Source organism: Crassostrea angulata, chromosome 2 (assembly GCF_025612915.1).
Source record: "Crassostrea angulata isolate pt1a10 chromosome 2, ASM2561291v2, whole genome shotgun sequence".
Classification (NCBI taxonomy): domain Eukaryota; kingdom Metazoa; phylum Mollusca; class Bivalvia; order Ostreida; family Ostreidae; genus Magallana; species Magallana angulata.
Window position 1 is genome coordinate 44,201,462 of NC_069112.1, and position 16,450 is coordinate 44,217,911.

Genomic DNA, 16,450 nt, shown 5'->3' on the forward strand with positions numbered 1-16,450 from the left:
AATAAATTCAAACAGTCAAAATTAATGCTTATAGGGGTCTAACCTTAACACCTGCAGGGTGGTTTGTAGATGATCAGTGAAATATACACGTACAGAAATGTGATGTCTTTTACAACAGACTCCGATAATAACGATAAAAAATTGCACGAGGCATTCGTAGTGAATCCCGAATGAAGAAATGACGTCAACATACCCCATTATAAATCTTCGTAAGAAATCAGTTCTCGTTTCTAGATTTTTTCGAGTAAAATATGATAATCTGTGAATGAAATTATCTTGGAAAATTTACCCTTCATCTATTTTAATTTCACTTTTATCACACGTTTGTATATTTTGTATATAGATTAAAAATCTCCAAATGTGCTGCTTAAATATCTTGAGACCGAAAATAGTAATTTAGACTTCATAAAAGTCTCCTTCAAACTCAAATATGTTATAAACTAAATAACACTCACAAAATGGGACAATTTTTGTGCAATTAAAATCATATAATATCATAATACACCAATGGCATGTATATATTAACAGCAGTCACAGCATTTCTCAATATTGTGCTTGACTTTGAACTTGTATAGCTTTGTCAACATTCTGACTTGTTTAACTTCTCTACAGAAGAGCGGAACAGGAGAGACAATTCTAACATAAGTAATGAAATGCAAATGTAATGAATAAGAATTCTTTGAGAAACAATGATAACAAACTAATTTTTTTTATTAAAAGCAAAAATTGTATTTGTTCACTTTTAATAACAAATATTTACTTCAGTGGATTAAAATCGCTTGTTAAAAAAAATTTTAAAAACCAACAAATTTTCATTTTATTTGAAAATGGGACTTTTTAGTCCTTGAGATTCCATAGGTGGATTTTATATTTTTGTAACAAAACATAAGACAGTTTTTTATTAACACAAAATTTCAAAAAATAATGTACCATTTTCTGAGAAATTATTTCCCAAAAATTGACAAAAGTGTATGATTATCATTTCTTTTCATCCTGCCAACATTTACACCCTTGGAACTCAATTGTGTATATAGAAGTATGGAAAAAAAATATGCAATGATTAAAGGTTTGAACTTCCTCTTTAAGAATATAGTCTCATTTTTTTCAAACATTGTTTATACATTTTATAATTAATTACTAAATTTGACAATTGTTCTCTTAACTTTTCTGGATTTTAGAGTCTAAATAACCAGAATGCAATACTTGCCGTTATTATAAATAGAAACAACCAGTGCAAAACCAAACATCATATATCTGACTCTAGATGGGTATCCTTTAAATCTATGATAAAATTCTGTTCATTCTTGAGACTTGCTACCTCAGCTTTTTTCCATATTTGCATGTTTTTTTCGTAGACATGTTCTTAATTATTACTGATCCACACAAAAGGCTTTGAGTGTAAATGCCTCGCTGTGTATGGTTATCATTCAGCTATGCGTTAACAAATCAAAAGTAAGGTAATCACATGTGGTGGATTTTTCTATGAAATGTGTCATTCATATTTCTAGTCAATATATATAAAACAGTTCCTACTGAACGTACAGTATTTTTTAAAATCAGATTTTTTTTTTGTTTTACAAACACACACTGTAGAGTCTGTTTAAGATATATTTTATTCAAGATATTCATAAAGAATATACAGAGAGCATGTATTAAACGGTGGGCATGATACTCAGTTGTATGTATTAAGCGGGATCTCTAAATGCAAGGGACACACAGAGGATAAAAAAATAAAATATTACTACAAAATCATTAACGCGTTTAAATTAAACAAATCACACTCAATTGTGTCTGGTTATAACAATTATTATTATTAACTACATGGGGGGGGGGGGGACAAAAAAAAATGGAGGATGGTTATGTGTAAATTATTTAACTTGAAGTGTACAAAAGATCAGTGGACATTTATTTATTACTGTTGAGATTAAAAATAAAAAGTTTTAATTACAATAATCAATGTGAAGTCTAGCTGAAAGTATGTAACACCAAAACTAAAAAGAAATTCGGATGGTCGACCTGGGAGCTACAGCTTGTTACGTCTTAATAGTCTGCATCAAATTAGAGCGCACAAAAACTTGAACTAGGTTTGAATAAGAATCTATATATTTTTAATAACTTATGTGGAAAATAGTTAAAACGGGTAAATTTTTCAGACAAATTTTTATTGATATAATTTATGCACCCATGTTCTTTGTACGTAGAATTTTATATTCTTGGCTATGCGTTGTCGAACGAAAGTTAAGTGCCATGCCAATTTCGAAAATATTTGATTTAATCATAATGTAAGGCTACATAAACATTTCCTTAAAAATTACTATAACATGGCATGATACGTAAACACTCCTTAATTGCGAAAGGAAAAAAATTAACTTTTTTAAAGAAGCAGCGAATTTCCGGAAAATCCATAAGCTTCGTAGTCAGTAACGCCCGCAAAAATCAATCCGAATCGATCTCCGTTCATAGTAGATGCAGTTAGTTCCCCTTCAGCGACACGTATTGATCTTACGTTGTATGTTATGTTACGAATCGAAATGTTTTCTTCAAAAACAATATCGCTTTCCTCTATTGCCGTGCCATTCACACGGAATACATCTTTAGATGACTCCCGTATCATTATGGATACGTAGTTATAGTCATACCCTAGCGGTACAACTATTTTATAATAATCTAAGTACTGATTGATTCCTGGTACGATTGTCATAGATGGGTCACCTAACGGTGGTGTATTCGAACCTAAACCGAATGCTGTAACTAAAATAGGCCTTTCCGATTCAATGAAACATACCTGATTGCTTGCTATTTTAGTGTCAAAAGAATCAAACTCGTATAAAAATAGAGTTTGAGTTACATGACCGATCATGTAGGTAATGTTTGCGTTTTCTATCGCTGTAATACGTATAAGTGTGTCCCTGTCATTCATATTAGGAGGCACAATATATGTACTGTCAACACTGTCAGTTGGTGGTAACTGTTCAATAAGGTGATCGCAAGCACCTATATTCTCAAGTTTATTGCAATTATTGCCCGAAAATACTGCAATAGGAGACGACGATTCAACCAGCGTTCCAGTTAAATCAGTAACGTGCTCAATCTGATATGTTTGAAAGCGATTGAGAGATACGTTAAAAACGTCACCGTTGTAATATGCTTTTCCATCAATAACCAAAGGCATGTTCCGTTTCATCTTGTAAGTGACTGAAATAGTAGTATTATCTTCAATAGCAGACACAGCTAACTGGCTATTTCTATTGATTGTTGGCTTTGATGACACCACTACATATTTATTTGACAGTTTATGCAGTGGTATATGCGTAGTGCTTCCGACACTGGCATATCCATTATCGTGACTAATGACAAAAACATCACTGGAAGTTTCAATTAAAACTGACTTCTCTTCTTTTTGAAAACTCTGAAGTTCCAATTCTTGCGGAAGAGTGATATGCTGACTAGAGGGAATAAGTATATTTCTGTCAATCTTTGCCTTTAATAAAATGTCAAGACGAGGGGATGTTGTAATGTTCATTTGAACTCCATTTTCAGATGTTACATAGACATTTTTCGCCGTAAATTCTATATTCGCCATGAACAAAACAAAAAATTCCTTTCCTCTGCTTCCTATACATTAAAAGAATAAGATTGATAGTAAATTGATGAATTATTTTTGTTTATGCACAATCTGATGTGATGTTATGGTGATTAAATAAATTTACAAAGTCATATAGAGTGGGATTACAATTGCCATGACGTCAAGTTTACACGTTACGTTAACGTGCAAAGAATTTTGAAATGGAAATGAAGAGAACAGACACACTCTTGTAAACTACTGTAAAAAAACTACATAATTTAGGTAGGTGCTTAAAATTTTGCTATCCGAACAATAATTATGAATCTCGGTTTTTTTCTGTTTAAACGTGTTGAGAGTATAATCCTTATTGTATAATTATCTTAAGAAAAATGATCATTTTCATTGTTCTATAGCGACCGAATGTTGTGAGACAATTTGAAACTGACTATTGTTTACTGTTTATTTCAAACTATTTGGACGCGGACGTGCACTAACTGCAACTCTTTAATCATACAGTTTAGCTGTATAAATATCGGGAATATTTCATACATTTAATTCACTTACCTATAGTCATGTTTTGAGCTGATTCACGCACAGTCGTGGTTTCTGCAGTTGTAGTAGTTGTTTGAATATCATCTACAGGAAGAGAGCGCTTTAAGGTTTATAGTTAAAACGCAGAGATACATTTTTTAATCAATTTTGATTTGTCAATTTTTTTTTTTTGCTAGATAAAATTGTAACAAGATAGATTCAAACAATGTTACTCTGAATTAAATATGATGACCAACCATACTTATTCGAGCCATGCAGAAGAATACCAGCTATAACAGCGGTGGACGATAGCAGTAGTAACAGTAATAATAGCAAAAGCAACAACCGTCTTCTTCGTTTGGATTCACTCCTCACTGGTTGATCGTGATCCATTCCACTATCATAAAAAACATTCATGCTTGAAAATTTCTCTATACATTTTGTGTATTATGTTTTAAACATAGATTAATACATAGAATAGTAAATTGTAAGTTTCTAAGAGTGTATTTTTTTTCTTCAAAAATTGGTTTGTGAATAAACTACAAAAATTCAAACCCACGAAGTGTAAGGTAATTCAGGGTATGTGTTTGTGGACCAAGTGTCATTTTTATTTTCTATTTACACAAAAACAATTCTGATTATCAATTGCCAAGTGAATGCGTGTTTTATGAATCGTGTTTGTTCGTCAGAGTTGATTCGCTTAAGAGATATATCGCACAACAGTATCACATGCTGGTTATAAATAAATCAGTACTCTTTCTTCAAAAACAATTAAACTCTACCTCGGAGTTTATTAGTATGTATGATATAATAATTAGATGTGCAATACGTTTCTATCGGTGGCAATGTTGTTAGGTCGGATCTTATTAACTAAATACTATCATCCTTCACATGAAAACATCTCAGCATCGTCAATATCGTTAAATGTACAGCGGTACAACAACCAGAACAAGGAATTTTGCAGAACTTGTAAGAACATTCTGAGAGGAAATTCAATTTATCTAGGTCTTCTTTTACGATATTAAAGAAAAGTGATATACTGTTGCTTTTCAAAACCCTAGTGAATGAAAAGCAGCTGAAGCATGCTCTATTAAACATGTATCATCTTGATAATATTAAACTTGCCGACGAAAAGTTATATCAGTACATGTATCATCTTGATAATATTAAACTTGCTGACGAAAAGTTATATCAGTACATGTATCATCTTGATAATATTAAACTTGCTGACGAAAAGTTATATTAGTACATGTATCATCTTGATTATATTAAACATGCTGACGAAAAGTTATATCAGTACATGTATCATCTTGATAATATTAAACATGTTGACGAAAAGTTATATCAGTACATGTATCATCTTGATTATATTAAACTTGCTGACGAAAAGTTATATCACTACATGTATCATCTTGATTATATTTTGAATAACCAACCAAACAGTTAGTAAATTGACGATAAGCTAAATCTCAGGTATGTGTCTAAATTGTATTTATTTCGAAGGTTTTCACGGAATTTCGAGGATTTGTTTCCTGGTTTCGATCTTATCTATCGAATTTAATTTAAAAAAAAAATTATTATGGTATCTTACGCCGTTTTTCTTTTTTTTTAGTTTGCGACATATATACTAGTTAAAAATGACGAATTGTATTAGAACATGTAAAGATGATAGCGTATTGCTTAGTCTGGCGTCAAAATGATCAGTAATCGATCACTAATATTGCTTGCTAATAAGGATCATACCTTATACTATGATACATTATTAATGAAACTTGAAACATGTAGTTTATTGTTGTGTGTGATACATTCTAGACAATACCTTTACCTTATTGTACTTTCAGCCATCCTGTACAACAAAATCAAACATCCAAAAAGTCCTTTACTGCAATTCAATCCGTTTTGACTTTTGAACTGTTTGAATAAGTATATATATCAGAGCTGAAACAAGATCAAGCATGCATTTACGGTAGGTAAACACATATACGATAATTTTTCTATGCGTATCAAAGAACAACGAACGGTTAATTATTTTATTATCGATCACAGTCTCTAAAATGCCATTATTAAAAAAACTGAAAACAATTGTAAATCATAGAACATTAAACTTATTCCTAATTCATAATGTTTCATACTCATTTTTTATGCATACGTAAAAAAATCTGTTCGTAGCTCTTTTTACCTTTTTTTCGCAGTATTCAAAGATAAATTTAATCTCTTCATTCTCTTTGACTTGAGGAGCTATAAAACAAAACAAATGAGTTATCAAACATCCGACACTTCTTATCATAAAATGTTTTAATAGACTGTGTTCTGTTTGAACTATTACATCTTCGATGTTCCCACTTAAGTTAGTTATCAAAACCTAAATAGAATAAGCAATCTTAAAGCGCCAACGAGTCCAATTGACATAAATGGATCACACGTTTGTGTGTCAAACATACACAACATCTATACTACTATAATATTAAAATTATAGACTCGAATTTTTGGGCTTTAATACCATGAAATCGGAAGAGTACTGTCTTTTGTTTTATACATTTTAAAGAGATCATTGGTTTTTGAAGATTACCAACTTGTTTTTAATCTTTTCTCTATCAAGCTTCGCTTATTAATAATCAACAAACATTCCTTTAAAAAAATCCGGAAATCATCTAGTATTTTGGATTTTACCATATTGTGCATGCGCATTACATTCACGCTAAATCACGGGAGGCTGTTTAGTTTATGTTTCCAGAATATCTTATATGCATGGATAAACTTAGAAACGATATAACAAATACATGTAAATTTTCATTGAAAATTTGTCATATGTTCTGTTCATCAAATTAAGGAAATACGGGAGATAACTCTTAATCAGTGCATTTTATATTAAAAATCCCGGGTTTCGAATGTCAACATGGTGTGTAAATTCCAAGCGAGTAAAAACGTTGGTGAAAAAGTGTTGAATTCTTCATTAATATGAATTAAATGTTTAGATGAAAGATAGTTACAGCTTCAAAATGGTTTCTTATGACTAATTTAAGTGTTATTTTCAATGCAGCTTCATTAAAATCGTTTCGGAGCGATTCTGCAATTTTTTGCTACATTACGGGTATATGGGAGACATTCTAACTGTGGCGATGGCCTGTCCCGAGACACATTTAGATTATTCTAACTAAGAAGAGAGTAGTGAAATTAACTGCGTTATTGAAGGCTAAAAGCTTAGTCATGTATTTCGTAAATGTCCCATATCATATGCAATGTCAACCCGTGCACGCACGGATCAAAGTCTAGTAGAATTTAAAGCAATATGAGCTGTATTTTATAGAATTTGATTTTGCTGCCAAAAGCTGCTAGTATGATAAGTCTGCATATAACTTTAACTTTTATGACAAATAAGGTTAGAAAAAATCATTATTTTTTTTCACAGGAAAAATTTCCAAGAAACATATAGCAAATCAATTTTTGTACAGGACAATAATTCAATTTTGCTCCAATTAAGACTCCTTAACGGCCTAATTTCGCCAAAAAAAAAATGGCGAATAGAAATCTAAAAACAATGATATTTTTGAAGAAAATATCATTTTCGTAAAAAAAAAAAAATCATCATGAAAATTGCAGCTCATATTGCTTTAAGTATGTCAAACAGACTCTAGTATATAAAATTACATATAAGAATGGATGTAAAGTTACATCAAAATTGCACCAATTGGCCAATTTCATTAGAAAGAGCATGGCAAACAAAAAAGTAAAATATTAAAAAAAAATATGCTGTACTACATGTACCTATTTAATTCTTACTTGTTACAACACAGTGATAATTAAGGCACTTGAATTTCTTAAATGACTTAAACATTGTAATGCTCAAACAGGTAGATAGATGAAAAAAATCAACCGAAATGACGTCAATATTTGATAAAACTGGAAGTAAGTGTTTTAAATGCTTTTGAGTATTGAATAAATTATCGAAGAATGTTGAATGATCATAATTATTAAGACGGGAATCTTGAAATTAGTTTATAGCATGTCATTCCCTTGTATAAAGTACATGAGTCAAGGAAGTTGTGATACTTACAGCTTTGAGATTGGGTTTTTGAAGCGACGTACTGAAGGTTAAACAACATGAAGATAAATTAGGGCTGGTAGGGGACAGTAAACTTTTAATCAGCGGGTGTCGTATAATGCAAGCTACAAAATGCATATATCACTAACAAACAAAATTATCAAGGGAATAACTGGCGATTTTCAAAAGGCTAAGACATCAATGAATAATGGGCTTTATATTAAAGGGTAAACAATTAAGAAAACCATAACACTGGATAGGTTAACATTCTCTCTCATTATCTCTGACCCTTTTTTCCTCGTTGTTAATAAGGGCACGTATTACATGTACGCTTTTTCTCCAAATTGTTCAAAATCTGCCAAAATGAGTGTAGTTAGTGATATTCACAGTTTATTTTATACCAACATGAATATGAAATATACATGAAATATTGTATGTACATGTAACACTTCCCCCAAAATACTTTAAATGTTTACATTTTATAATGGCTATATGAATCTGCTATGTTATGTTTTCTCAAATTGTTATCCTTGCATTGGACTCGTTAGCCTATTCCTATACAAATAGATTAATCCATTGCAGTTTGCGTACAGAGAACACCTAATTGGGGATTCTACCACCCTACATATACGTGAGAACCACATTTCTTTTTTCTTTTTTTTTGGGGAGGGGGGGGATTAAACATGAACGGGGTCATTGCGGCTGACACTGTTTCGAATTCCCACTCTTTTTGTGATCGGCTTCGGCCGATCACTGTTGTGTCCATATGAGGCATCCGGCAAATGCTTCCACGTACGCACACATTCCGCTTGCATAAGTAGGTCTTATAAAAACTTGAAGTTTGGTTTAGTATTTATATAACATTTTACTCAGTTTTATTTCAATTCATTTACCTTAAGAGATGCAAACATACATACAATACAGTTTGACCTGTTAATTCAAGAATGCACATTTTGTCTCCCGCGTAAGAATTTCGATCGAAATATTCATTCAGTAATGCAGTTGACCTCGATGAACTGACCTCAATCATAAGAAGATGCTCCATGAAATGACCTCGATCTATTGATGTTGGGTAATAGAAGCTAGGTAGATGGCTTGATTTATACGTTATAATGCAACCTCAATAGCTAGTTATGATGGCATTCAATGTTTTTTGCAGTCGCATTAGATTATTTTAATACAACTCTTTCTTTGTATACGTGTTAATGCTCTTTGAAGAACCCTACTGAGTATTCTGAAGAAGAAGATACTTTAAAAATTAATAATTACGTTAAAAATATAAAACTTGACAAGCAGTTTACGAACGGCTTTCCCCAAATTTACTAGTATTTCAAAACTAAATTTGTTGACGGTTTATAATGATGAAATTATATATGATTCAAAATATTCTATATTTTGTAAAAATACAGTACTTTTTAAATTATTTTACATCAAACTCATCATGTTGATTGCTTCTAGCTATCAATATATCATTATTGCCGATCATTCCTTTAAAATGAATACTTGTTTGAATATGCAGTTATGCTGACATTTTTTTCTAAAACAATGAATTTATGATTAGTTATGCTTACTGAGGCTTAAATTCATGTTCTTGCTTTGATAAGCTATTGCACAGAATATTACATGTATATTAGATAGATAAAATTGGACCGGTCGTTTAGTACACTGCTAAAGGCAATTGAGATAGGGTGGTGCGGTGCGGCTTACTATTATCTCAGTTGCATCACATTCTTTAAAGTTTTTTTTTTTTACATTTTGTTTTCGAATTTCTATTTGCCTTTTCAGATCAACCCGATTGTTTATGTGGAATACCAATATTTTACAGGAATTTTTTTTTACCAATTTCTAGTGATGTAGTTTACATGCAACAGCGCGTATGTTTGTTTTGTTTTGTTTTAAGAAAGGGGTAGGGGGTGTGGTTGTTTTGTTTTATTTTGCTTTTTTTCATTATTGATAGTTGAGAATAAACCGACAGAAAATGAAGCATTCTTTTTTTTTTTAAATTTAATTGTGAAATTGCATTCAATCGCGTCAAAAATATATTCCTCAAGTTCGTTGCTAAATACGCCTACTTCAAAAGAACAGAAGCACCTCTCCAATTTAATATCTTCTCAAGTAACACTGACCATAAAGGAGCCATTGATCTCGTAATATATCTCTCTATCCCTTGAGGCCACTTTAAAATAAACAAATTAGATAGCGTCATACTGCTCTAAGTTTTGTCGCGACATAATACAACTAAATCCCTAGGTATGTTTTTGTATAGGCAGCGTAAGATCTCCAACAGCGCCACGAGAGCTCCGTCGGCGCGCAGCTAATCGCAGTGTAGACGCAGTGACAAGTCAATTGCACTTGCACGGAGACACCACGGAGTCCTTTGGGATCTCACTGCGTCTCTAACGCGCTCTCCCCGAGCATCCACAGCGTTTGAACAAGTTGTTTTTCATTTGGCTGCCGGCACACAGAGACCCCAAAGAGCTGTTGCTGCGTTCAATGCGCTCTCGTGATGTTTCTTCTGCGTTTATACTGCGCTTCCACGGCGTTTCTAGTGCGAAAACTCGAACAATGGCTGTTGTACAATAGCAAGCGATGTAAAAATTATCATACTAGATGTAGATTATGTAAAAAGTAGCACTTGTTAATATTCCAAGACCTATTAATGGACGTAGATGGAATTCATGCCATTTGGTTCGGATGTTTTCACATCTTTTCTATGTTTTCTACCAACTATTAACGGATCTTTTTTGTAGACCTGACTACTAAGAGTTTTGTCCTAGTCCTTCACAAATTGTTTAGAAGTAGTTATGTTTCAATTACAATGAACCTTTTCATAAAATCAAAACAATTTTTTAATCTTTTATTTACTAGTCTTAAATTCTTTTTTGTTTCCCGTACAATTGTACAAATTTATATTAACCTACCAAGAAGTAAGGAAAGTCTTTTGCACGCAGTCAGCGCGCAGAGCACGCCGTGGACGCGCGGTAAAAACTCCTAGCACGTCATGAGCGCTCGGCGGAGACTCAGCGAGAGCGCAGTTAACCGCAAAGTAGAAGTCCGTGGAAACGCAGTTTCAAGCCGTGGGAGCTCCGTGAGAACGCCTCGGTCGCCGTGTGGACACCGTGACATCTCCACTTGTTAAATTTTCAAATAAAACTGTACTGTTTTCTTAATTTTCCTTGCGATTCTACTGCGATTCCATGAATTTTACAACGCCGTGAACACGCCGTGGGGACGCAGCTTGGTGTGACAGGGCCATAACTAGATGATCAAAGATGTTACGAACAATGCCTTGTATCGGTAACAAAACGTTTCAACTATGAACAAATATTTCTTACATCCCGGGAAAGATATAGCCTTATCGATAGAGAGTTGAACGACAAACGATGAATTCATTCCTTAACTGGTATTATCATTATTATAATATCAAACCTTGGAGTTCTTATGGCGTGATCTATAAAGTATGTTAAATACGGTCCTCTCATACGACACACCGAAATCTTTTAAAAGCAAATTGACTTTAATCTATGTGTATATAAGTACAAATTATCTTTCTCAATTCTGCAACACCTAGCTTTTAAATCAATTTGATCAAATGTATCGTTGAAAATTGTTTTGTGACGATCGCTGCAATATTTGGTGACGAAGTAAATAACACTACTGAATAACAATCGTGTATGTGTTTAAAAAATATCTATCCCGATGTAGCCATTAAAAAAAATAGTTCCACCTACATGTTAATAGTACTGATGTTCGATACGAACCGTCGTGATTGGTACGAAATGTGCCAAAAAAGAAGAAAATAATTGCAAACTTTAGCATACACTTTATTTTAATATTGAAGTTATTCAGTACGTAAAAAGCCAAGATGGTAGAAGGAGTAAAAAATAAAGTTCATTCTAGTGAGGTAAAATATATGTTTTAATTAGTTGCATTTACTGTTCTTTCTGTAAGGAAAACCAAAGTGTAATGCGTATGAAAAATCATTCTGAAAATGTTTCTCGATGTTTTTTTTTCTAAAAAGCTTAGATTTGTCTTTGTTAAACTGGAAAAATCATTTAATCAAACATGTGTTAAAACATGTATTGATTTCATTGTGACGGAAAGGACGTTTTCATTTTTTTTTTACTGCAATTGTTTTTTTTTTCAATAATGTTTGCAGACGTATTATATACAAAACAGGCCAAATATATGCTTTGATAATGCTTATCTAATATTTTAGTAAATATTTCAGATCTTAATTTTTCTTTAGAAATCCGTTTGGTATGATACCCAAGGAAAGAAGATTGCTATTGGTCAAAATAAGGTATGTTGATAGACATCAATATCAAACACAAACGAGTTCTGTATTCTTTTAGATTTGACTATAGTTTTCATATTTATTAGAAAATACATTGAATCAATTCGCTGGCTACAGTCTTTTATTGCATATCTTTTGGAGATTATGCAATATATATAATGCTAGTTTAATGTCATACTATTAACTATGTATGTAATGGATTGAAATCGGTATGCGTGGTATGAGAAATTGAAAAAAAGGCTTAATGGGCATGGTACGGGTATAATACTCCATTAAATTTGTAGAATTTATTCTATGTATCAAGGACATTAAATCATTTCTAATTTAAAACATTAAACAAGAAGCAAAGTTTTCCGTTAATATATCATTCATACATTTTGTGTTGAATGAAGATTTACAAATAACAGATAACTAGTTTTAAATAATTGTAAATATTTTAACAGCTTTTAATGCAAATGCATTGTTGCAAGTTTCTAGAAAAATACTTTGATATGATAATAGTTTTAATAAACACTAGAAATATTGAAAATGTGGGGACCTTAGTTGCAATATTATAAATGTAATTCCATAAAAAGACCCCCCCCCCCCAAAAAAAAATAAATAAAAAATAAAAAAAAAAAGAAAAGAAAAAAAAGAAAAAACAAAACAAAACAAAAACAAAACAATAACAAACTAATAAAAAAAAGTCCATCAAAACTCAGTTGAAATAGGGTTGCATGCTATGTTTTCTTATTTTGGAGTTTATAATGATGAGTAAGAATCGAATGATATACTAAGAGATTTGTGAGATATGGTATAAACGTCCATTGTCATAAGATTTCAATGATATGGTTTGCTACGATGTATGTTGTAGAAAAAAATGCTTTACATTTTTCTTTTGAAAATTAACAAACAAATACAAAAACCTTTACGTCAAGCACAATTGGACATCTGCTGTATTTCTATTGTAATAGTTATATTAAACATTGCTTTCTTGACGATATACTGAATTTTTGTAGACAATCATAGAGAGAAAAAAGAATTCACGTAGAAGGAACAAAATAAAGAATATGAAAATTAGACGAAAAGATCTGGCCTTCCGAATCATTGCTATTTCATCTTGCTTGATCCTGACGTGTGGGATTTTTGCTTTGACGATGGTGGTTGTTATGCAGAATGAAAATGGTAATATTTAGAATGAGAATAAATATATAGAAACAGTGTATAATATATCTATACATTTTTAAATTACGGTAAAAATGGATATGTTGTAACCAATTTAAGTATTGCTATTACTATTTTAGACTCACATAGGACGGCACCAATTGTCACTGAATCGTCATCTACAACGGCAACAACAACAACGCAACAGCTAACAACGATCACTGCGGCGGCTCAAAATACTACAATATCACCGAATACAACGCAGCAACCGACGACTGTCAGTTTGACAGACGTTTCTAGTACACCAATGAACACAGTGCATACATCAACACTACCATCACCAACCTCAACACAAAACTACTCAACATATAGCGTGACTGATAATTCTACGACGCCTCCAGAAATTACAACACAACAAACAACGATCAATGTTAACTACAGCTCAACATCGACAACATATACATATACGTATACAAACACAACAATAAGTGCAAATATCAGTACGGTAACTCCAGTAATTACGTCACAAACAACAATTTTCAATCTTACAAACAATTCTACAACAGAGTCACCGTTATTGCAATATTTAACATCAAGCAACACCACATTGTATACAACACTAGTACAAACAACATCAACGCAGCAACCAACAAACAGTTCAACGACAAACTTACCGGTTACAACATCACTAGAAACATTTTTAAGTTCGGGCTACAATACTACAACATTGCCGCCAGTTACAACACAACACGCATTGAACATAACTAACTTTTCAACAACAACACAACAAACAAATGCAACTGACTCCACTGTTTTGTCGATACCAGTGACAACAACATTAACACCTACCAACACAACAGACAATTCTACGACATCGTTACCGTAAGAGTTGTTCGCAAACAATCAGAGAATGTTAAAACCCTAGAACCTATATGTCATTAGACGTCACCTTAACATGCTATTACAAAAATGCATCCATATCGCTGACCTAAAAAAAACGGCAACATAATATGTTTTACAATATTTTAATATCTGCAAATCAACTAATAGCAGTCATTACTATAGTAGTGAATGGTATTATTATTTGACACCGATGCTTTGCTTCTGCTGAACTTACAGGATACTTATCTATTTTTTTAGTGGTCATGCAAATAATTTTTGTCATAAATTTTGAATCATGATTTATGTTTCAGTGTAGAATTCAATCAATTAAGCACCTAACATGTTTATTTTAACACATATTGCGTTGAATCATTTTGTATAACCACGCATCTATTAAAATGTATCTTCATCAATATACTAAGAAACATTCACATTAAATACTCTGTTTGGATTTTAAATAAAGAACAGCGTTCAAATTAAATTGATGTATTTTGAAAATATGTAACGAATAAAAAAAAATCAGTGCTACGAAATAAAATACTAAACAAATAGAGTTTGTTGTGTATTCTATTCATATATTTCCAGGTAAAATCAAGAACATCGTTTAATGCAAGGTTTATATGTATAAGAATTAGGACATTCAGAAAAAAACCGCTACTTCAAATCTTCGCTAAGTATTAAAAAACTATTTTCCGCAAAATTTTCTTAACATTTATAATACGTTAATTTTGCCTACGTGCGCCGTTAAAATGAATGATTTTCGTCGGTTTAACAAATACAATGAAAATTGAATGACAGCAAACCAAAAAAGCAATGATTGTGGTAGTATCAAGGACGAAAAAAGAACACTTGTTTCCATAGAAAACTTTTTCTTGAATCATGTTTCGTCTAAGAGCATGGGATAGCTATGGCTATTTTTTTGACCATATCGAATTATTTTAGAGGAAAAGTTATTGTAAAGATAGATGAAAATTACTTGATTCATTGTTGATACAAAAAATAAATTATTTCCCTTTAATCTACAGGACTATTGTTAATGGATAGGGCGACATTAAAAAAAATGTATCCTCGCATGAAAACTGTTATGCTAATTAAGTGGAGTTGTATTTTGTGGTTATAGTTATCTCTCTTGGTTCTTGGACGAAGTGCGCGGTTATTATTGGCAATCGGTGCTGTCTGAGAACCGGGCGTTTCCTCTCCGCTCCCTGGAACATTCGGTAGTTTTTCTTCTTTTGTAACGGACGTCTTTAGGAGTTTGTCTCCTTTTATATTTATTTATTGTCGTCCAGACATGTTTATTATTTATTTTATAAAGTCCGAATCAACGAATCTATCATAAGTAAATATCTTTAGTTATCCACTACATTCCCTGTGCATTTTGTTGTGTATACTTAAATAATTTTGTTATTTGTTTTAATTCATCAAATATCGTATCATAAAATAATTGTTAGTCATTTTAACATCTGAATCAGTGTTGCTGTTATTTATTGATTATGATCTATAGTATTTCATGATCATCCGAGATAGTTAAAGTGGGAACTAACCGACCACTGTTACAGTATTAATATGTTTACGCTGTGCAACTGTGTAATTTGCATGAATTTCTTTTTTTCGATGAATGCCCTTCGTTTTCAGTCGTTTTAATCTTGTTTTAATGTATTTTTTAACGGAAATAAAATCTAAATTGATGATAAAATAGAAAATGTCAATATTAGCTTATTGACGAAATGTTTAAAACCCTGTTATCATAGCAAACACAATAAGGCGATTTCCTTTTTTGGGTACATTCATAGGGTGTTTAAATGGCTTGATTAAAAAAAGACACGCCTTACACATACACCATGCTCTCTTTCAAATCACCTTTAAAATGTTGGTCATTGTTAACTAGCAAATTATGAACCCTTAGGAGACCGGTATAATGAATGAAGAAAAGCGAACAGAGGTATTCCACACTAATGTGCTACAGCGATGAAAGAAGAAGAGGACTTTA

At 32.0% G+C, this 16,450-nt stretch overlaps 1 protein-coding gene across 1 annotated transcript; it reads right to left on the minus strand.

The window, feature by feature from the left end:
* Window positions 1-2,374: 2,374 nt before the first annotated feature.
* LOC128172452 (IgGFc-binding protein-like) lies at window positions 2,375-4,145 on the minus strand. Its single transcript, XM_052838248.1, has 2 exons — window positions 4,130-4,145; window positions 2,375-3,615 (listed from the first exon to the last, which is right to left on the minus strand). The coding sequence occupies exons 1-2, from the start codon at window positions 4,137-4,139 to the stop codon at window positions 2,375-2,377; spliced, it is 1,251 nt and encodes a 416-aa protein (XP_052694208.1). The 5' UTR covers window positions 4,140-4,145.
* Window positions 4,146-16,450: the final 12,305 nt, after the last annotated feature.